Source organism: Sciurus vulgaris, assembly GCF_902686455.1.
Source record: "Sciurus vulgaris genome assembly, chromosome: 18".
In the NCBI taxonomy this organism is placed as follows: domain Eukaryota; kingdom Metazoa; phylum Chordata; class Mammalia; order Rodentia; family Sciuridae; genus Sciurus; species Sciurus vulgaris.
The window spans coordinates 20769785-20790887 of NC_136479.1; the positions used below are offsets into that span (position 1 = coordinate 20769785).

General features: G+C 62.2%; 1 protein-coding gene across 1 annotated transcript in view; it reads left to right on the forward strand.

The window, feature by feature from the left end:
• The window catches only part of KATNIP (katanin interacting protein), a 162211-nt gene that overhangs the window by 124362 nt on the left and 16746 nt on the right, over positions 1-21103 (forward strand). The window contains exons 16-19 of the mRNA XM_079121544.1: positions 8813-9605; positions 15957-16655; positions 17290-17495; positions 18149-18236. Of these exons, the coding sequence (XP_078977670.1) occupies positions 8813-9605; positions 15957-16655; positions 17290-17495; positions 18149-18236 (1786 nt within the window). The remainder of the gene's footprint in view (positions 1-8812; positions 9606-15956; positions 16656-17289; positions 17496-18148; positions 18237-21103) is intronic.

Below are 21103 nucleotides of genomic sequence, written 5' to 3' on the forward strand. Positions count from 1 at the left end.
CCACTCCTTCCCCTGCGCCCCAACACTCGAGGGGGAGCTGTGGCCTCACGTCTCTCGCAAACGCCGCGCCTCTCCCGCGGATAAGCCACAGCCCGCGGCCACCCTGACGCCTGGTGGTGACTGGGCTCCTCCATACCCTCTGCATCTGACTCCGCCTGGCCGTCTCAGAACCGTTCCTGAGCCCTGGTCGGTCTGGAGCAGCACACTCACCCCGACCCACCAGGCGACAGCGCTGAAGTCCAGGGGGGACCTTCCTGTTGTCGGCCGAGTCAGGTGGCCTGACGCCATCGAAACCGGGTGGCTGGTGGGAAGGGGGCGAATCCCTGGCCCGGAGGCTGGGATGCTGCCCCCGGTTGGAGGCCTGGTCTAGCCAGCAGGCGCTGTCCGCGGGGCAGGATGGGCAGCCAGAATCTGTGCCGCTTGGGCAGCCATGAGGGTCTCGGGGCTCAGGTGAGAAGCAGGCCTCTGCCAGCAGGGAAGGGGAGGGGAGCGGCTGAATCAGGGGCCAGAGCTGGGTTGGGGCCAGCAGAGGACTGCCGTTGCAGAGGGGCCCAGGTCCCAGGCTCCTCCAGCAGGCTGCCTTCAGAGCCGGACTCCACCCCAAGGAAGGCGGTGTGACCGCAGACCCAGGTGGAAACGGGGCCGGGTGCTGGCAGAGCAGGCCACTCACTGATGCTGGCCTCGGCGGTCACCCTGGGACCTGGGTTAGTCGCTGAGTCTGCTGATCACAGTTCTCAGTAACAGAGCCGGAGAATCAGCCAGGATGCTCTTGGTAGCAAAGAATCGGAGCCCAGTTAAAGCTGGGTTAAGGGGCTGGGGACGTAGCTCGTAGGTAGGGTGCCCGCCTCGCGTGCCCAGGGCCCCGGTTCAGTCCCCAGCAAAAAAAAAAAAAAAAAAAAAAAAACAAAAAAAAAAAACTGGGTCCGGCTGGGCAGAGAATCCTCCGACTCCCACGGCAGTGCCGTCTGAGGCAGCTGACCCGGGAGTCTCGCTCCCGCCATCTCGGGTCTCTGCCATGCTCGGGGCTGGCTTCGTCCTCGGGTCCCAGGCCTCGGCCCCTGGTGACCTCACACCGTTGCCCATCCCAGACTGCCCGCAGAGAGCCAGAGCAGCACCCGCGGCAGCCCGGTCGCTGTCTGGCTGGCCTGTTTCCTGTGGGAAGGGCGGTCGGGGGAAGCTGGATGGTTCCCAGTGGAGAACCCAGGTGCTGTCCGCACAGGGGCGTCACCAGGGAAGGGGCGCTTGCACGCTTTCAGTGCTGCGCTTTCTTTTTTTTGACCAGGGACTGAACCGAGGGTCTTAGCACTGAGCCACGTCCTCAGCCCCGTCTGTTTCATTTTGAGAGAGGGTCTCATTCGGTTGCTCAGGACCTTGCCAAGTCGCCGAGGCTGGTCTTGAGCTTGGATGCTCCTCCTCAGCCTCCCGAGCTGCCACTGTGCCAGCCCTTTCCCCTGTCAGTGCCCGCGGCTGGCACGCTGTTTAGTCTGCACATTCGTTCCTGACCCTGACCCTTCTCGGGACTTAACTCCTTACCCAGAGTCAGCCCCGTCACTTCCTGCGTTTCTCCCCGGAGCGTGTGGTACCGCGGCCCGTCCTACGCCGGCCTGGCCTCCTCACCAATGCCTGCCTCCATCCGCGCCCCCCCCACCCCGTGGCCATCTCAGAGCCCTGCCAGTTCTCTCTGGAGCTGCCTCCTTCCCTGTCCGGCTCGTCCTTCCCCGTCCGCCCGAGGGCCCAGGACCTCATGCCCATCCTCCCTGCACGCACTCATGGACTTGGTCTGATCAGCAGAGGCTCCTGATGGCCCTGGCCCAGCACCGTGCAGGCGCCCAGCCCTGCCAGCTCTCACCCAGGCAGGGGAGGCCAGGGGTCTCAGCCACAGTTCCGCAGGGCCAGCATGGCGATGGGGCAAGCCAGGGGCCTCCCAGGGGCTGGGAAGACGGGGATACCTCAGAGCAGAGAGACCCCCTACTGCCATGCCACCCAGGCCACCAGGCGAGGCCAGGCCAGCAGCCCAGGCTCTGCTGTCCACACGTGCCTTCGGGGGTCTTTGAGTTGATAACCAACAATCGGGACTTGTAAGGTTTTGCATGAAACGAGGATCTTGGACTTGTCCTGGGAACTGGGTGATCAGGTCACGCACCAGGCTGGTGAAGCCTAGTGCCGCTGCCCCGCCATGTCCCCGTCGTGGTGGCACCACGTGCTTGTCACCTGCGAGTTTGCTGGGCCTTGGCTGCATTGCCTTGGTGACCTCCACCCCTCCCGGACCCCGGCATCTGTCTTCCAGCTGTCCCAGCCCAGGTGACTCCTTTCTCCCTCGGTCCCTCCACGCTGTCCTCTGCTCAGGCCCTCGCTGCCACCAGCCCCGTGCCTGGAACGCCCGCCTGCCTCGGGACAGGCCAGCCTCTCACCTACTGGGCTCTGCCTGGGCCCCACCCCAGCCTGCCCTGGGCCCCTGTCAGTCTCCAGCACACCCTCCAGGCCTCCCTAGGGTGTTCCTTGATGTCCCGAGCCTCAGATGTCACAGGCCAGTGCCTCCTGGCAGGCTCCTTCTGTTTGGCCCTGGGTGTTCTACAGCTTATGGATTATTTGACAACATTTGGAAATTGGCTCTGCAAGAGCTGGCCACATCCCTCCCTGGACCTTGTGGGCGTGCGCTCTCCGGCTGCCAGACTCCAAGCGCTGAGTCTGGGACCCTTACGCACAGCCAGTCGTGACCGCCCCGCTGGCCGCCACTAAGTCCTGCTCAGGCCAGCGCCCTGACGGGGCCCCCCCGCAGCGTTGGATTAATTGAATGGCGTTGCAGAACTGCACGCCAGGGCCTCGGCCACGCCTGGCAGAGTTGAGGTAGCAAGGAGAATTCTATCCCGTAGTGGTGGCACATGCCTATGATCCCAGTGGCTTGAGAGACTGAGGCAGGAGGATCACAGGTTGGAGGCCAGATTCAGCAACTTAGCGAGGCCCTAAGCAACCTGGTGAGACCCTGTCGGAAAATAAAAAATAAAAAGGGCTGGGGATGCGGCTCAGTGGTTAAGTCTCCTTGGGTTCAGTCCCTGGTACCAAACAACAAAAAAATAAGAGCACTAGTCACCCGCAGGGCAGACGGGCTCCGTCCTGTGCCAGCCTCTACCGGGAATCGGGGAGTGCTGCCCTGGGCCTCGGAAGAGCGGTGAGCCACGCTGACCCCCACACCGGCCAGGGCAGGCGCACGCAGCCAGGCCGTGATGGGTACCAGACGTGACGGCAGCTGGTTCCCTGGAGGTAGCATTGGAAGCACGCTGCGTGTATCAGCCTGCTATTCTGCACAGAAACCCTAGGGGTGGGTACTGCCGCCACCAGCTCCTTTTACAGATGGGGAAACTGAGCACAGAAAGCAGAACGACTTGCTGGTGGTCACACAGTGACCAGCAGTCTGACGCCCACCACAGGGAGAGAGAGAGAGAGAGAAGGAGCTCCGTCAGTGCCCGAGGGCAGCGGCGAGTCAGCACTTCAGCTCTGGCCTCTGTTACCAGACGGCCCAAGATTTCAAGAGATCCGGGGACGCGGAGCGTGGTGGGCAGTCCCAGTGCTCCGATGCCCACAGCTGGTTCTGAAGCGCGTCATTGCTCTGAGGGCCAGACCAGCCTGGGTCAGCCACAGGGCCACCAGTCTGTGACTCATTTGTCAGGTCCCTTCCGTGGACATCGTCCTGGGGGCCATACTGTTGGGCCGGGTGCAGAATGATCTGCCCGGAGCCTGGCAGGTTGTGCTTGTTCGATGTCAGAATGTCCCCGCTCTTCTCCCCTTCAAGGAAAGGAGCCGTCCACGTCACAAGGAAGTGTGCCTTGGTCTCCCCCACGTGCTGCAGGAGACCCGGGTCCTCCCGGCAGAGCCAGAGCTGCGCGGAGGGCAGGCTCAGCCCCTGCGCTCGGGTCTGTAAGACGGGCAGCGGGCACGGCGAGCTCTGTGGCTCAGGCAGCAGGCCCAGGGACCAGGCTGCCCGCCAGGCTCTGAGGGCCAGGGCGGGCCAGGGCGGGCCAGGGGCCGGTCCCAAAGTGTGGCTGTTTGTGCGGCAGCGGCTCCATCCCGAAGCCCAGGTCAGGTGGAAGCCGGGACCTAGGAGGGAAGCCCTAACCCAGCCTCTCTGGTTCTGGGGCGGCGCTTCTGGCAGAGCGGGAGGAGGAGAGCGGCTCGTGATCCCTGTCATGGGCCCGTGTGGGGCGCCTCCAGGGTGGCCCGGGCTGGGCATGCGTGATGGGCAGCTGGTGCTCAGCTGGACGGCTCTGCACTCAGGACGCTGTCGCTCTAGAGCAGTTGGGCTGTGGCGCTGAGGCAGGTGTCGCTCCTGGGAACGCGCCTCAAGAGTCACAGCCCCAGCCCGCATTGGGCCTTGTCCCGGCAAAGCAGCTTGACCATCCGTCCAGGCTGAGCAGGTGGCCCATTCATGGGAAGCGACGCGGCCACACCAGGGCCAGGGAGGGAGGGGCCTGTGGAGTTAGGGAAGTCCCTTAGGTAGAGGTGACATCTATATCGCAGTATTCGAGTGCTTAGTCTCAGCACGGTCCTTGGAGCTGCAGCGGAGGATAAAGGCAGACCGGGCGTGGGAACGGGCTCCCGTGAGGCAGGCCAGCCACGGAGCTGCACTGTCCTTCTGAAAGCCACTGCAGAGGGGGCTTGAGGCCCCTCACCAGAAGGCGCGAGGCTCCCTGGTTAGCGGGAGGGAAATGCCCCGGGCAGGGACAGCAGAGGGCGCGCACGCGCACACAAATGGCCCCAAAGGCGGGCAAGTCGGCGTGCCCTGGGCTTCCTGGATGCTAGGGCCAAGGAGGAAGGAGCCTGCAGCTGCAGCCTGGTGACAGCAGAGGAGCAAGCGGCTGGTTCCTGAGGAATGGAGACGTCCCCATGTCCACCCTGAGACACATGGCTCAGAGCGTCGCTGAGAAGAGGCGAGGGTGCAGACCCAAGGTCCCCCTCCCGTTTCTCGTCGGCACAAGTGGCTTCCTAGCACAGCCCTGGAGGTGGCTGTGGGGACGTCTACGTAAGACAGTGGCCTTCTGTTCCTGCAGGTTCCACATCTAGAATCCACCCAACTATGGATGGAAAATACTCAGGGAAAAAAATTCCATTTGTACCAAATACGCCTTTTTCTGACCATCAATCCCTAAACGATACGGCATGACAATGATTTACAGAGCATTTACAGTGTGTTGGGTGTCGTGTGGATCTAGAGGTGACGCGCCGTATGCAGGGAGACGTGTGCAGGTTTTATCCAAATTCATGCCATTGAAGTGAGGGACATGGGCTCTGAGGTTGGATCCACAGGGGTCCTGGAATAAGTCCACACAGGTCCTGAGAGGTGACAGTGGGTGGGACAACGTCAGGAAGGAGGCGTGCACACCCACATCCCCCACAGAGTTTCCCAGTGGTCCTGGGGGGAGAGGCTGGGATGCGTGTGGGTCCCTGGGACCTCGTTTCCAACCTGGGACTCAGAGTTCCACCCCACAAGTGATCCCGCCCAAGGCCAGGCTGGCACGGGCTAAGGCTGAGGACCACCTTGACCCAAAGGGAGATGGCACATGGCAACTCGGGCACGGCAGCCAGGGTGGCTCCCCGCAGCTGGCCTGTGACGTTGGGTGGCGTGAGCCTGGGCGTCTTCCTTTAAGCCGGGGCCCCGCCGCCTACCTTGCAGAGCTGTGCCGAGGTCCGTGCAGGACAGGGCACTCTTCGAGTCGTGAGCTGGGAACATCCAGAGAAGTGACTGATGTCTGTTCCCTGCTGGGGACCCCACCTGGTGATGCTCAGGCCAGGGTGCCCGCAGCCCCCTCCTTCCACCAGCCCCGCTGCCCGCAGTGTCTCCGAGCCTGTGCTTCTCATTCCTGCCCGCCCTGCCCTGCCCTCTTCCCCTGGTCCCTCCCTGCTAGACTTGCTGGTGAACCTGGGCAGCAGATGCCAGATGGGCTGTCGACTGCCCATGGAAGGGAGGTGACGTGTTTTGGTAGCAGACGTTCCAGGAGGAAAGCTAGGAGGCCCACCTCGTGTGTGCGCTGGACAGAAAGGCCACCCCACTGCCGCCTCAAATGAGTGTTTCTGTCTCGCCAGATGTTTCTGCGGTGGTAATTTTGCGGAACTAGTCATTGAAAGCTGCCCGCGCTGTCCTTCAGGAAGGCCGTCTGCTGCTTAATTCTCAGCATGCGCAGGCGCCTGCCTCGTGCACAGAAGCACACCCTGGACGGGGGAGGGGGCGCTGTGAATGTGGACTTTTCTGACAGCAGCAAATAGCAGCCTGTCGTCCTGCAATTGGATGATGGGAGCCGGGTCGGCGGTGTGCGTGGGCTCTGTGGGTCGGGTCCTCCAGGGCTCGGAACCTGTACAACCCAGCGGTCAGAGATCCAGCTAGCACGCACTCCCCTTCCGAGCGCTGTGTGGAAGGGGGCATCTCAGGGGTTTTGGATCCCACAGGCCAGCAGCAGATCAGAAGCCACAGCAAGATGGAAGCGCCCTGGTGGGGAACCCAGCAGGCCATGTCTTCTGACCACCCTGTTCGTAGAACTCTGGAGAGCAGCGCTGCCCTGGGGAAGGCCCCCTTCAGTCACTTACTGACTCGAGGGGCTGCCTGGCCTGGGACATGATGGCAGGACTTCTGCTGTCTGGAGCTCGCTGTGAGCGGGACAGGAGGAGCTAGGCTGGCGAGAAGGCCAGGAGGGCGGGGGACAGGGCGCAGAGGACACGGCTCAGGGACGGCCCCGAAGACCGGTGTCCAGGCAGAAGGTACCGGGCAGGCGTGCAGGGCCCAAGGAGGGCGGGGCCCCTGGAGCAGGGACCAGACCCGTGTGTTAGGAGTGATGGGCCAGGGCCGGGCACACAGGCCTCGGGCCCTGGCGGGAGGCAGGACTGTCCCCTGCCTGGCAGAGTCACCGGGCAGCTTGGCAGGAGCTCACCTTGATCTGGCTGCTGGGTGGAGGGTGAAGTGCGTGCACAGGCGGCAGGGTGCTGTGCCGAGCGGAAGTGGAGGCCAGCGAGGAGGTGACAGCGCTGTTTCAGGAGAGGTCAGATTCAGGGCATGTCTGGGGAGAGCCGAGGGACCCACGGACAGCTGGACATAAGTAAGAGCCAGGCGCGTGGAGGGGACCCCAGGTTGCTGGAACTGACGCTGAATGTTTCCAAGGCGCAAGATCAGGTATGGGAAAGAAGATCTGGTTGGGGCGCCCCCTGGCTGAGATGCCACTAGGGACCCGAGGAGGTCGGGGGCCACGTGGGGCTTGGCAGGTCTCAGGGTGGAAGGTTCCATTAGCAGGAATCGTGCTGCAGGGTGGGGTGCTCAGGGCCTTGGGGCTGTGAGGCCACCTGGCCAGGACCTTGAGCAGCCAGCAGGGCAGGGCAGATCAGGCAGGCGCAGAGCTGGGAGCCAGGAGGGAGAGCCCTGGAGGAGGAGCAGGGCCAGCTGCCCAGATCCCAGAGGGCTGCACCCCCAGACTCCCTGATTTATGGTCCCAGCCAGGAGACTTCCGAGAGCGAGGAGGGCCCAGTTAGTGATCCGCCAGACCACAGGTGTCAATCAGGTTCGGCCCACAAACAGGGACTGTCCAGGGCCCGGCCCTTGGCCAGGTGGCGTTTGTGCAGAGATGGAGGAGAAGCCCAGCAGGAGGGAGGTCAGGAGGAGGAGGAGGCAGCGGCGGTGGCGCAGAGACAGGAGGGGTGATGGCCGTCCCAGGCGCCCCCGTGGAGTAGAGCGCTCCTCAGCGAGGAGGGAGAGGCTGTGACACATGTGACCTGGGTGGATCTCAAAGTGACCGTGTGGCATAAAGAAGCCCAGCAGAAGGGGGCCCGGGCCGCCTGACTCCTTTTCTGTCACACTTCCAGAAGTACAAAGCACGCTCAAGGGTGGCGGGCGCCGGGGAGGAGGGGCGCCGAGGGGAGGAGGGAGCCTGGGGTGACTCGCAGGTTCGTTATCCTGAGCCTGGAGACGGTTTCGTGGGCGCTGGAGACGAGACTCCTCACCTCGTTCGCTGTAAACACGTCCAGCTTGCACAGGATGCGCGCTGCTCCTGGATTCGCGGGGGAGGAGTCTTGCTGTAAAGAGAGACGGGTGCCGCGGAGGCAAGGGAGGCGTGATTTTTTTGGAAGCAGGAACAGGTGGAGCGGGAAGGCCGAACAGGGGCCTGGAGTGAGGTCGCCACACTGCAGGCTGTGTGCTGGGAATTCATCCCACCCGCCCGTGTTCCCCACCTCCTTGTGCAAAGGAACCATCTGGAAAACTTGGTAGGAGAGCAGAAACCACCATCGAGGCAGGGGCCTTGGAGCCCAGTACACATCCCCTCAACCCCCTGAAGCAGGACAGTCCCTGCGTGGTGACAGGGCTGTGACAGGGAGGCACAGACTTCAACAGCCACACGTGGATGCCCCACCCGCCAGTCTTTAGACGGACATTTCTGAGGTGCGTTCCTCGCAGCGCCCAGCAGGCGCGATTCCCAGCCACCCACAGCAGGGACCCGCTCAACCCTCTCAGGGGGTCTCATCTGTCTGACTCTCCTCACGTCCTCTTGGGGTCTTCCACCAGATATGCATTCGGTCCTTGGCTGGGGCGTTGCTTTCAGGACCCCCCAGACAGGACGCTCGTGAAGCCCCAGGAGTCTGCATTTCACGTGCACGTTGGGTTTCCTGGGGGCTTAGGCGGCCTGCTTCAGAGGACCCCGTGACACAGGGACGACACGTGAGGCTCTCCTGGGCCACCTTCTCCTTTACTCACTCATTTATTTATTTTGGTATCTTTTTTCCTCAAAGTCCGACACACCTGCCTGACCCACACTTCCTTTTGTTCAACCTTGTGCTTCAGGACCTTGACGTCGGCGCCAAGGATGTGAAGCTGTACGTCAACGGAAACCTCCTCTTCGAGGGCGCGTTGGAGAAGGGAGACGGGGAGGCACCGGCCAGCCACACTATCCCCGTGGACCTGGGCGCTCGCTGGGCAGAAAGCCAAGATGCCCCCCAGACGGCTGGTGGGGATGGGCACAAGGAGCTCAGCCCCGACGGCTCGGAGCCCTCCGAGGCCTTGATGGCCGTCAGGCTTCCCTCACCAGGAAGTCCGTCTGGAGACAGGGCGAGCTCTCCTGAGCGCACCGAGGACCGTCCCTCCAAGCCGGAGGGAGAGCTCAGCGTGGCGGCAGCCCCTGGTGCCCCTCTGCCTGCCCCACCCCTGTGCCAGGAGCCCTCCCTGCTCCGGCAGCTGGAAAGCCTCACAGGCAGAAGGCTCTCCGAGGCGCCGGGGAAGGCGCCCTGCTGGCTGCAGCCCTCCCCCACCGGGAAGGGCAGGCGGAAGGCAGGCGGGAAGCCGCGGCCCCTCTGGCTCAGCCCCGGGAAGCCGCTGGACGGGGACAGCAGACCCTCCGAGGACACCACAGGGGAGGCTCCTGGAGAGCCTAGGGCCGAGGACAGCGAACAAGGGCAGGCCAGCAGCCGGAATGTCCTTGCCAGGGAAAAACCCCCGAAGGGCACGCCCAAGGCCTGCGGCGACGACCTGGACTTCCTTGGCCAGCCCCCCAACAGGGAGCGCCTGGCCAGCGGGCGGAGGGGCACGAGGAAGGACGCCCTGGGCAGTGGGCACGGGGACGCCAGGCCAGCCGGCAGAGGTAAGCTGGGCAGTTGGGCCATGCAGGCAAGAAGCCACCTTGCTCCCTGGGCCTCCGTTCTCTGGCTGCCCAGGGGCTGGTGGCAGCCAGAGGGCACAGTCCTGCCATCCAGGGCCCAGAGAGGTGGTGCTGAGGATGAAGCAGGGGCCGGTCTTTGCATGGTGAAGTCGTCCACGCTGTCACTGTCCCCAGGACCGTCCCCTGGCCTTTTTCTCGCGGCAGGTCCCTCTCCAGCGTCGCCCCGGTTAGTTCCACCTGGGATGGCCACACTGGCCTCCAGCCGCTCACCTTGCCCTTGAGCGTACTGCCAGCAGCACCACGGGCGCCGCACAGGGTCAGCGCTGGCCAGCATGTGGGAAGGACGCTGGGACTGTGGCCATGGAGGGGAAGCAGCCACCCCAGGGGTCCACGAGGCCCCGCAGGACCCGGCTCCCTGGCTGGAATGCAAGGCCGGGCGCCCTCTCTGCCTTTCCTTTCTCTCGGGAGAAGCGGGAAGAGGAAGGGTCTCGTGTCGCAGGTTGGCAGCGGCGGCTTGAAGCCCTGTGCGCCCAGCAGGCAGAGCCTCGCGGGCAGGGCTCGGGAGCTGCCGGCTTTGCGCAGGGCCCTGGCGTCAGGTGGCACCAGTCCTCGCCCTGCTCCGCCTGGGCCCCAGCCAGCTCTCCGCCTTCTGGGCCTCAGTGTCTCCACCTCTAAAATGGGCTGCCTCCCGCTGCTCAGGGCTGCAGGAAGCCAGCGAGAGGAGCAGTGGCTTCAGAGCCGCCAGGCGCCCAGGCCCAGGACCGCAGCCTGTTTGGACTGGCTCATGTGTCCCTCTGGTCCTCAGGGCTCACGTCTGCCATGCTGGCGCTCCCCAGGCCCTTCCTCCACACCACGCGGGAGCTCGTGTGGTCTGCTCCTGCGGCCTGCTCCTGCCCGGCCACCACACCCTGGGCAACCTCGGTTTCCTCATCTGTAACAGGACGCGCAGCCCAACCCACACACCCCAGCAGGACCCAGTGCCCCTGTGTGCAGTGCTCGGCCCGGAGCTGGGCACACAGGGCACCCAGCAGACCCTGCCAGCTGCGCTCCTGCTCCCTTGGCCCCCGATCAGCGCACGCGCCCAGTCTGCCCCGGTGGTGCGTTTCTCTGTATGCCCAGCCAACACTTCCACTGTCTTAAAAAATACTTTCATTTATTTGTGTTTATGTGGCGTTGAGGATTGAGCCCCGTGCCAGAGTCTTGCCTGAAAGAGCTTCCTTCTCTCTCTCTTTTGATGCTGGGGATTTAACTCTGGGTTGCTGTACCACTGAGCCACATCCCCGGCCCCACTTTTACTTTTTAATGAATCAAATTGGCATCTCCTCACCAGGCACGTTGGCACACGCCCGTAATCCCAGCGACTCTGGAGGCTGAGGCAGGAGGATTGCCAGTTCAAAGCCAACTTCAGCAATGGCGAGGTGCTAAGCAACTCAGTGAGACCCTGTCTCTAAATAAAATACAAAATAGGCCTGGGGATATGGTTCAGTGGTCAAGTGCCACTGAGTTCAATCCTCAGTGCAAAGAAAAGAAAAAAGAAAGAAAGAAAAAAAGAAAAGAAAAAGAAAAAAAATTGGCATCTCCTCTATAGACCCCTGATCTGTCACTTAAGATAGCAGAGCAAGTCCCTCAGACTCTGAGTGCCTTCCTGAGTAGAGCGGCTCCTGCAGTTTCTCTCTGGCTCCTTGGACTTCCCCTGCCCACCCCTGCTGAGACTGGGTATCAGGGAGCAGCGTGGAGGAAAGGCATGGAGAAGCTCTTTGAGCTGGGCACAGTGGCACATGCCCGTAATCTCAGCCCCTGGGAGGCTGAGGCAGGAGGATCGCATATTCAAGGCCAGGCTCAGCAAATTAGTGAGGCCCTGTCTCAAAATAAAAAATAAAAAGGTCTGAGCAACCCCGAGTTAAATTCCCAGTATCAAAAGGGAGAGAAGGAAGCTCTTTGAGGCAGGTCCCTGGCTCATGCAGTGAGGGAGGGCCAGACAGTGGAGAGGGCTGGATCTGTGGACTCCTGCAGCTGGCCAGCCTCTTGCCCAAGCACCTTACCAGGTGAACTTGAAGCCACACATGAGCCCCACCTTATAGAAAAGTGAGGTTTAAGGCGCATTCCTGGGTCACATGGCCCCTGACGTCTAGAGTGGGAATTGAACCCAGGTAGACCAGCCCTGGCGTCCACACTTGAAGCCACTGCCCTGTGGCCACAGCCACCATCTGCCACCGCCCTGGGAGAGCCAGGCAGTCCCCAGCCTTCATGGTCAACAGATGCACGGGGCCCCTGGGAGCTCCGAGGTGGCAGGCGTTCCTTTAACTCGGCCAAGTTCAGAGGCTCCGTCTCGCTTTAATTTCTTCCCAGGCGCTTTGCCGCTCGGCTCAGTGACACGTTAGGAATCGAGCCCTTGAGGTCCAAGCCTTGTTAAGCTGGTCATGTTAAAAGGAAGTCGCTTAGAAGGTTCAGCCTACCCGTTACCCAGGGCCAAGTCCCACACGCGCCCTTCAGGAAATGCGGCCGAGCCCTGCCCGTGGGATGGGGGACAGGCAGCCGGTGCCCCGGGGCTGCTGTGGTGTGGCCACTGTGCGAGAGGCTGGGAAGCCGTGGTCCCCCAGCGTCCCAGAGCTCCAGGTGTAAGACACCGGCCCTTCCGGAGCATCCGCAAGGGCCAGTGGCCAAAGGTGCACGAGTCTCCCACCCAGGGCCAGCAGGAGCGGATGCTACGGGGATGCCTCACCCCAGGCCACTCATCACTGGGACTGGGTGAGGGAACCAGAAAGGCAGCAGGAACCGAGGCACCTTCTCCCTGTCCCTCCAGGGCCACTGGCCACCTCTGTGGGCCCACCCACTGCCCCTTCCCCTGAGACCCACCTCCTCTGCTCTGCCACAGGGTGACAAGTGGCCTTGCCACTCTGAGTGGCCGTGTCCTAGCTCTGGTTCCATTAGCCAATCCCCCCAGAGTCTCGGGGCAGCTGACTGGCCCCCAGGGTCAGGCGTCCACTCCTTGTGGCTGAAGAGCAGTTCACCAGAATAGAGTGGCCCCGTCCTGTCCCCTGCGTACCTTTCCATCTCCCGCCTCAGTAGTGATCGGCGGTGCTGCCGGGGTTCGCGGCCTGGATCCAGAGCTTCACAGGCGCAGTAGACTCGCCCCAGTGTAGCCGGAGCCGCGCCACCTGCAGGCGAGGGACGCCAGGCCATGGGGGCACTGGCCGCGCCGCAGCCGCGCACTCCAGGGGAGTCCCCACTTCTCTGGATTCAGACCCAGCCTCAACCCAGGGAGGTAGGGCAGTAGGCAGAGGCAGGAGGACGAGTCCCAAGTCCCTGCCTGGCTGGCACCCGGGCAGAGAGACGCCGCCGAAGCCCCGGACTTGCCGTCCGGCACTGTCTCCCCGGTGCACTGGCTGTTCATCCCGGCTGGTGGACATTGAATCGCACAACCCAAGTCTCAGTCATGCGGGGCTCCTCTGCCAAGGGGCTGCCTCGCCGGAGGGGGGCGGGAGGAGCCGGGCCGTCCCGGCAGGTGGGGGAGGGAGGGGAGGGCTCACTGGCTCCAGGCCTGCTCCCGCCCTGTGCCGCCCTCCTGAGCAAACCCCTGCTGCCTTCCAGCACCTGCCCAGCTAAGCCCCAGCGCTTGGTGGGAACAAGGGCCTCTCCCAGGAGGGGACAAGGAAGGCCAGCCGGGGACCTCTGGAGGAAGCATGCCCTGGCCAGGGCACCACAGGGTGAAGGCCCTGAGGCAGGAGGAGACTTGCGGGGACAGAGGGTCCGCCTGGCTGCAGAGGACGGCGGGCGGGCAGGGCGGTGGGGGTCCTATGAGGGGTAGATCGTCGTCCTTCTTGGTGCAGGAGAGACAGTGCCTGTCGGAGGGGTGGGTGGCTAACTCCATGGAAGGTGAAGAGACCGCATGGACAGGGCTGGACCTTCCAGTGGCCACCAGAACTGGACGATGTGGCTGGGGAGGGGAAGCCAGGGCTAGATGTGTGAGGTGGAGCCGTGCCCGCTTGGGAGCCAGGGCTGGAGAGGACACAGCATCAGGGGGGACCAGGTGGAGCCAGGGCCTGGCCTTGGGACAGTCCCAGCAGCACGTGGCAGGGTGGCCCTGGTGCCACAGAGGAGCTGCCCGTTATGTGTCTCCTCTACCAGAGGAGGAGGGAATATCACATGGAAGAGGTTTGCCTAGGATGTTAGGCATGAAATGAGGTCTGAGGAAAGACTGGGGAGTCATTGTTCCCCTGAAAGCTGTTTCAGTGGAGTGTTCTGGAAATTGTAGAATTCTTATTAATACAAAGGGTAGAAAGCCACCAGAGGTTTGGGTTCAGGCATGGCTGGATCCAGGAGCTCAGTGTCATCATGCCTTTCTCTCCATCTCTCGGCTCACGTTCCTCATGTTCATTTCATCCTCAGGCAGGTTCTCCCCACAGCGTAGCACCGTGGTCCCTGGCCACTCCTCCCCTACCAGCCTCTCATGGCCAGTGCAAAGGGAGCCCAACTTGAAAGGGGATGCAATCAGGATTCACCCAGTCGGGATAGCCTGAAGGTGGGGAATCTCCGAAGGAAAATCAGAGGCTTGTTTCCAGAAGAGAGGAAGCTGAGCTGGGGCGGGCAGAACAACAGCACTGGAAGGAGAAGCCAGGCGGCAGTCATGGAGAGGCTGGAGCGTGGAGGCGGAAGGTCTGTGTGGCAGAGAAAGTGGGCTGGTGGTTGGAGCCGTCAGGCAGTGAGGCGGCTTCCCTGTCCTCCCGCTTCTCTTAGGTAGGAGAGGTGTGTGCTTGTCTGCAGCAGCGCCCAAGGGACAGGAGTGACCGGATAGCCTAGAGAGGAGGTCGCTGGTGCGCCAGCCCCCAGGAGATAGGCAGCAGGCAGAGCGCAGGCCCCGTCGTGGGAGGGGAAAGGAGTGGTGTCCGCGTCCTGGGCTGCTGTTTCTCCAGAGCCACCCTGAGACCGCTTGAGGCTGGTGCCAGGGCTTTGGACCTCTCAGCTCGCCCTCGAGGGCTGGTCTGCATCCTCCATGGGCTCAGGACCCAGGCGTTGGCCACATGTGGAAGCAGAGCCCTTATCTTGCGATGCACATGCTTGTCTGCTTATTGTTTTGGACCAGGCAGTAAACCCAGGGGCGCTTAACCACTGAACCACATCCCAGCCTTTTGTTATTTTGGATTTTAAGATGGGGTCTCAACTAAGTTGCTGAGGCTGACTTTGAACTAGTGATCCTCCTGCCTCAGCCTCCCGAGTCGCTGGGATTACGATGTGAGTCTTTGTCTTCTTTTTTAATTAGCATTTTTCCTGATTATAAAAGTAATACTAGTAAGGGGCTTAGAAGATGAAGGTACAAAGAAGAAAATAAAAGTCTTTCCTACTCATTCCCCAGAAACGCTCACTACTAACACGCTGGTATACTTCACCCTTACTAAGTTACATCTAAAAAACTGCTTGTCTGGATTTTTCCCATTTAATATTTTTTTATGAGCCTTCCCTCTGCCATTGCATAGTCTTTGAGAACACTGTTGGAATCACATGGCTGCACCAGCCTCAAATACGGCCCCTCCTGAGGGCCAACTCAGGCCAGTGGACAGCAGCATTGCCCCAGCCTTCTGAGTTTCTCAGTGGGGAACCACTTCTGGCAAAGTTTCTAACGTGACCAGTCTTCCTGTGTCAGCTTTCTGTCACTGTGACAAAATACCTGAGGTAAACAACTTATAAGGAGGAAAGGTTTATCATGGCTCACAGGTCTGGAGGCTTCATCTGTGGTTGCTTGGCACTGTTGCTTTGGGCCTGCGGTGTGGCAGCACGTCATGGTGGGCCTGCGTGGTGCAGGCAGCTGCTCACCTCCTGCTGGCCCGGGAGCAGAGAGGGAGGAAGAGAAGGGCTGAGGTCCTCACATACTCTGTAGGGCTCGTCCAATGGCCTGCCTTCCCTCCACAAGGCTCCGCCTCCTGGAGGTCCCTCCACCTCCCACAGGCACCACGGGTTGGGGACCAAGCCTCTGGTGCATGGCCTTCCCTCAATTTGTGTGACAGTTGCATTCTTAGAAAATTTAAAGCCTATTAAAAACACTTTTTTATTGATCTTTTTAAAAAGGGTTCTAGACGTGGGTGAGCATGAACGGTGTTTTTCCAGTGCCGACGTCTGGCAGGTCACACGCTCTGTGCACAGGGGGCTGTGCCCCGCGCCGGGGCCATGGACCGGAGTGCAGGACGGCGACACCTGGAGCCATCCCTCCAGGGCCAGGAGGGCCTCCCGGGTGGGCCGGCGGCAGCCCTACTGGTCAAGGGGAGGCGGCTGCCGGCCGCGTCAGCCTTGAGAGGTCCTCACCAGCAGCGTGTCACCCTCCCGTGTCCTCTCTTGCAGAAGACTCGCAGGCCTCCGGGTTGCAGGGGCGCACGCTGCGCGAGTCCTGGGACCCCCTCGGCGCCTTCGACCGCTCGCACCGCGGCCGCCTCTCCAGCCTGGACTTCCAGGGCGACGTCTTGGACGAGTTCCTGCAGCAGCAGAGGGGCAGCCGCCCCGGCCACCAGCCGACCCCCTGCGGGGAGGACCAGCCGCAGCCTCCGATAGGGCAGGGCGACGGCTCCGTCGACCCCGGTGGCGGCAGTGACTTCAAAATCCCCGTCTTGCCTTACGGACAGCACCTGGTCATCGACATCAAGTCCACCTGGGGGGACAGGCACTACGTGGGCCTCAACGGGATCGAGATTTTCAGCGCCGAGGGGGCGCCCGTGCACATCCTGCGCATCGCCGCAGAGCCCCCCGACATCAACGTGCTGCCAGCCTACGGTCAGGACCCCCGCGTGGTGGCCAACCTCATCGACGGGGTGAACAGGACGCAGGACGACATGCACGTGTGGCTGGCCCCCTTCACGCCGGGCAGGTCCCACTCCATCTCCGTGGACTTCGCACGCCCTTGCCAGGTGGCGCTCATCCGGATCTGGAATTACAACAAGTCGCGGATTCACTCCTTTCGCGGCGTCAAGGACGTTGTCATGTGGCTGGACGCCCGCTGCATCTTCGATGGGGAAATCGCCAAGGCCTCGGGCACCCTGACGGGAGGTAGGCACGTCCGGGAGAACGCTCCTGAAGCTGCGGGGAGAGCGACCCCCGTCCGCCCAGCGGCAGGCTCTTCCCTCGCAGGACCAAGGAGCAGGGCTGGAGCCAGACTCCCAGGTCCGGGGACACCGTGCTGGTCAGGGTGCCCGGTGGGAGGGGCTGGGTGGCCCACAGCATGGGCCGCGGTGGCTCGTCCACACCCGAGGGCCAGGTGTCTGCCGACAGCTCACAGCGACTCTGGGTCCCTTAGATCAGTGGTCCCGAGGCTTCCTGAGCTTCTCTTGTGAACACACGAGGCCCAAGCACACGCGGGGCTGAGCACACGTGGGCCCGAGCACACATGGGACCCAAGCACACGAGGCCCCGAGCACATGCGGGGCCGAGCACACGTGGGACCTGAGCAAACGCGGGGCCGAGCACACACGGGGCCAAGCACACGCGGGGCCGAGCACACGTGGGACCCGAGCACACACGAGGCCCAAGCACACGCGGGGCTGAGCACACGCAGGGCCGAGCACACTGGGGGCCCAACGCAGCGGCTGCTAGTGTCTGGTGGCAGAAGCGAGGCGAGGCTGCAGGGTCTGGGTGAGGGGCTGGCGTGCGGGGCGAGCTGACCCGTCTCTGACCACGCGCCCAGCCCCTGAGCACTTCGGAGACACCATCCTGTTCACCACGGACGAGGACATCCTGGAGGCCATATTCTGTGCCGACGAGACCTTCGATGTGGACGCAGAGGCCCTGGGCAGCCTGCAGCTGGAGGAGGCGCTGCGGAGGCCCAGCACGGCCGACGGCGAGGGCCACGAGCGTCCCTTCACCCAGGCCGGCTCCTGCGCAGATGGCCAGGTGGGATTGGAGCAGGGTGGGCACCCAGGGGACCCCCTCTGACCAAGCCCAGCAGAGGGATCCACACGGGCTGCGGCTCTGCAGCCCGTGGTTCTGCGTCACTTTCCGTCCTTCCTGTCGCCTTTCGTTCCTCAATTACTGTTTTTCATTTTCTTGAACTGAAGTGGAGGAAGTGTTCGAATTCCCATCAAAGCCAGGAGAAGCAGGCTGTCAGGCGGGCGTTTAGAGTGGGCAGTGTCAGGGGACTTGGCCTTGCTGGGTTTTGGTTGCTCCCGGCTGTTTTGACGGGGCCGCCGAGGCCTCGATGGCAGCGTTACTGCAGCCCTGGTGGCCTCTCCTGGCTGCCTCGGGTCAGCTGGGGCCTCTGGGGATGCGGTGCCTGGGAGGGAGCAGCCAGGGTCGGGATTCTCCTTGCTGCCCCTTCCTTCCTCTCGCTGGATGGACGTTGATCAAGTCATCCTCTGCTCCGGCAGGTTAAGCGCTATACACCTGCTTCTCTGGTGCCTGTCAGAGCTGCTAGCCAGGACGGGGACCCTGGAGCTCCCGGTCACCGTGCCACTAGCCAGCGCCTATGCCCAGGGTGCGCATGCTCTCTGGGAAAGCCGCCCAGCTGTGTGGCGGACACTAAGATCGCCCCCTTTCCCTCTGTGCAGGTCCCAGGGCCAGAGCTACCACCCAGTCCCCCGGCTGCCCCGGATGTGGAAGTCAGCACGCCAGAGCCGGGCATCTACCACGGCCTCTGTGAGTACCTGTGGGGGCCGGGGGTGGCCACTTGGGACCAAGCTCCCTACGACTGCAGGCAGGTCACACCCTGCCCAGTGAGTCAGGGCGAAGCCCACCCTCGGCCCCTGCAGCGCTGGCCAGCCGTCCACAGTCTCTGAAGTTGAAGGTGTTGTGCACTTTGCACCTGGATGCCCTTTGTGTTGGCAGCGGTCTGACCCTGAGGCTGCAGCGGAGCCCAGCAAGGCGAGGGCAGGACCAGGGAGCCAGGGGACCCTACCTGTCAGTGCTGTGGTCAGGCCTCCTCTGTGCAGAGCAGGCACAGGTGCAGAGCAGGCAGGCGGCAGCAGCAGGCTCGGGCGGGGTCCTCTGCTTCAGAAGGCAGAAGTCCAGACTCTTCATGTTTAAAACTGCTGTAGGAGGCCGGCCAGCCGTCATCTGGTGACCTCTGCGCAAGTCCCATCTGGTTTCCAGATCATCTCCTCTCCCCTTCCAGCCAGTTCCTCTCTTGATCCACGTCGGTCCCTCGGTCCCCAGAGAATCTCAGGCTGAGGTCCCAGTGGCTGTGATGGCCCCTCCCCGCTATTGCCAGGCCTGGCCCCGCTCCTGGCCCCTCTCTTCCTTGGCCCCGTGCGCGTTGTGTGCTTCCAGTCTCTCTCCTAAAGGTCGCTGTGGTGTCCCACCTCCCACCTGGACCTCAGGACGCAGCCCAGCCCCAGGTCCTGGCCTTAGCCCTCCCTCTGCCCCTTCCCGTCTCCTGCGCCCACCGGGCCCTCACCACCAGCCCTCAGCCTGAGGCCTTCCCTCTGCCCTGCCAGCTGCAGCCCTGCTGTCCTGCGGGGTCGTACGAGGCACGGTCCAGGGCTGCCCCTGGACCACACCCGGGGAGGGGTGGAGGCTGGGCTGGCAGAGGGAGTGGGCAGGTCCGTCCAGGCGGCTCAGAAGCTGGAGTCACCCTCTGGAGCTGCCCCGAGTTGGCGGAGGGTGGGGGCCAGGGGCTCACATGCACCTTATGTCCCTGATGGGGGCCTTCCTGGGGAGGGACTCTCAGGAGCCGAGACCGTCACGGGGTTCTGGCAGCGGGCTGGCAGCCCTGTCCCTCCCTGCACTTGGGTCCTGGGTTCCTTAAACACCTGCTGCGGCTCTGTCCCCTGCCCCCAAGCCTTCCCCTCGTTCTGGGAGGAGGCCACCCCCACACGCCAAGGCAGAGGGTCTCCTGGAAGAGGAAGGCGCGTCTTGGCCTTCCCCACCATCACATTCCGTTGCTGCTGTCGTTAAAGAAATGAAACTCTTTCTTCTTAAGAGGACAGGTGGAAGACGCTAGGGCATCTCCAAAAATACTGCTAGACTTAATGAACTGACGTAGCCAGTTCACGGGATAGAAGGTCAAAGTGCAAAACTGGTTGTCTTTTACCCACCACTGATCCACATGGAACACGACACTGAAGACAGTACCGTTTACAACGTCATCCAAAAGAAACTAGGAAGGAACGGATGCAGCAGGAGACGTGCAGGCCACTGTGCTGAGATGACAAAAGCCCCCAGCCTACGCTCTAAGCCACTCTCGAGGACTTCAGAGTAATAGACCAATTTGACAAGCCAGCCTAATGTCACACCGGAGTGTGGCTTGAGACACTGTTAATGTCCCCAGTGTTGCCTCTCTAGGCCCCCCAGCTTTCCTGTCCATCTCCATTTTCCAGATTGGGTTAGACAACCAAGGCACAGAGAGCTTGAGTAACCCACCTAAGGTCACAAAGCTAGAATGGAATGTCCCCACCACACTGCCACGTTACCTCACGGGCTGTCAGGCCACCTCACGTCAGAGGTCCCCACGAGTATGTGTCCCCCACGACGCAGGGAAGTCCCACAAGACAGCAGCCATTTCTTACTCAGTTTGGTCTCCCTGGATTGGTCACGACTCTTATTTTTTTCTTTTGATGGACTGTGGAAACTGAATTCAAGCTGAGTTGAGCAAAAACGGGGATTTACTGGCTTGTGCAACGAAAGAGTCAGGGGCCACTGGTTTCCCGCACAGTGGATCTAGACTCGAGGATGACGCCATCAAGACCGGGTGCTCGCCCTCTCCTGGCCTCTCTCCTCCCCCTCCCAGTTCAGGCTGTCCCCCTGGGGACTCCTGGAGCCGGGCTCATGGCCGCCTTCCACCTGGCAGGCCCAGGTGCGGGGACTGTGGTTTCCCACCATCAGCCTCTCAGAGCTAAGCCTCTGGGTCTGGCTTGGCCAGGTGCCCGTCCAGGGACCGGGCACGGTGGGGACCATGGTGGGGAGGGAGGGAGAGGTGGGTGACGGGAACAGGGCTTGGCCACCCCGGAGGACACCAGAGGAGGCAGGCAGGCGGGGATGCTGGCCAAACCCCAGCAGCCCCTGTCCCTTCATCTGCTGATGTCTCTGAACATGTCTGTGAATGTTCTTCCCACTGAACCAGCTCCTGACCTTTACCAGGGACGGCAGAGCAGAACCCTGGGGAACTGTGCCCGAGTGGAGCCAGAGACCTTTCCGCAGCCAGAAAGTGGCACTGCTCTGCTCTCCTCGGGGAGGGCCTCTGGCCAGCAGCCTTCTGAGGCCTGGGATTTCTGAACTTTCTCTGAAGCGCTGGTTTCCGGCGCCCTAGCCTCAATCCTCGGCCAACTTTGCCGGTCTGTGCAAATGGCGGGAGCTTTAATAAAGGGACCCGGGCGACTGTCGGGTTGGTAAATATGGCCAGATCCTATTAATGTTTTGAAAGGGAATATATGACTTGCTAATTTGCAAACGACACTGATTTTGGACGTTTTGCAAACATCAGCCGTGATGAATAGGAGAGGAGCGGAGCGGGTTGAAACACAACAAGAAATAGCAAAATTAATTTCCATTTGTATAAATACTAATTG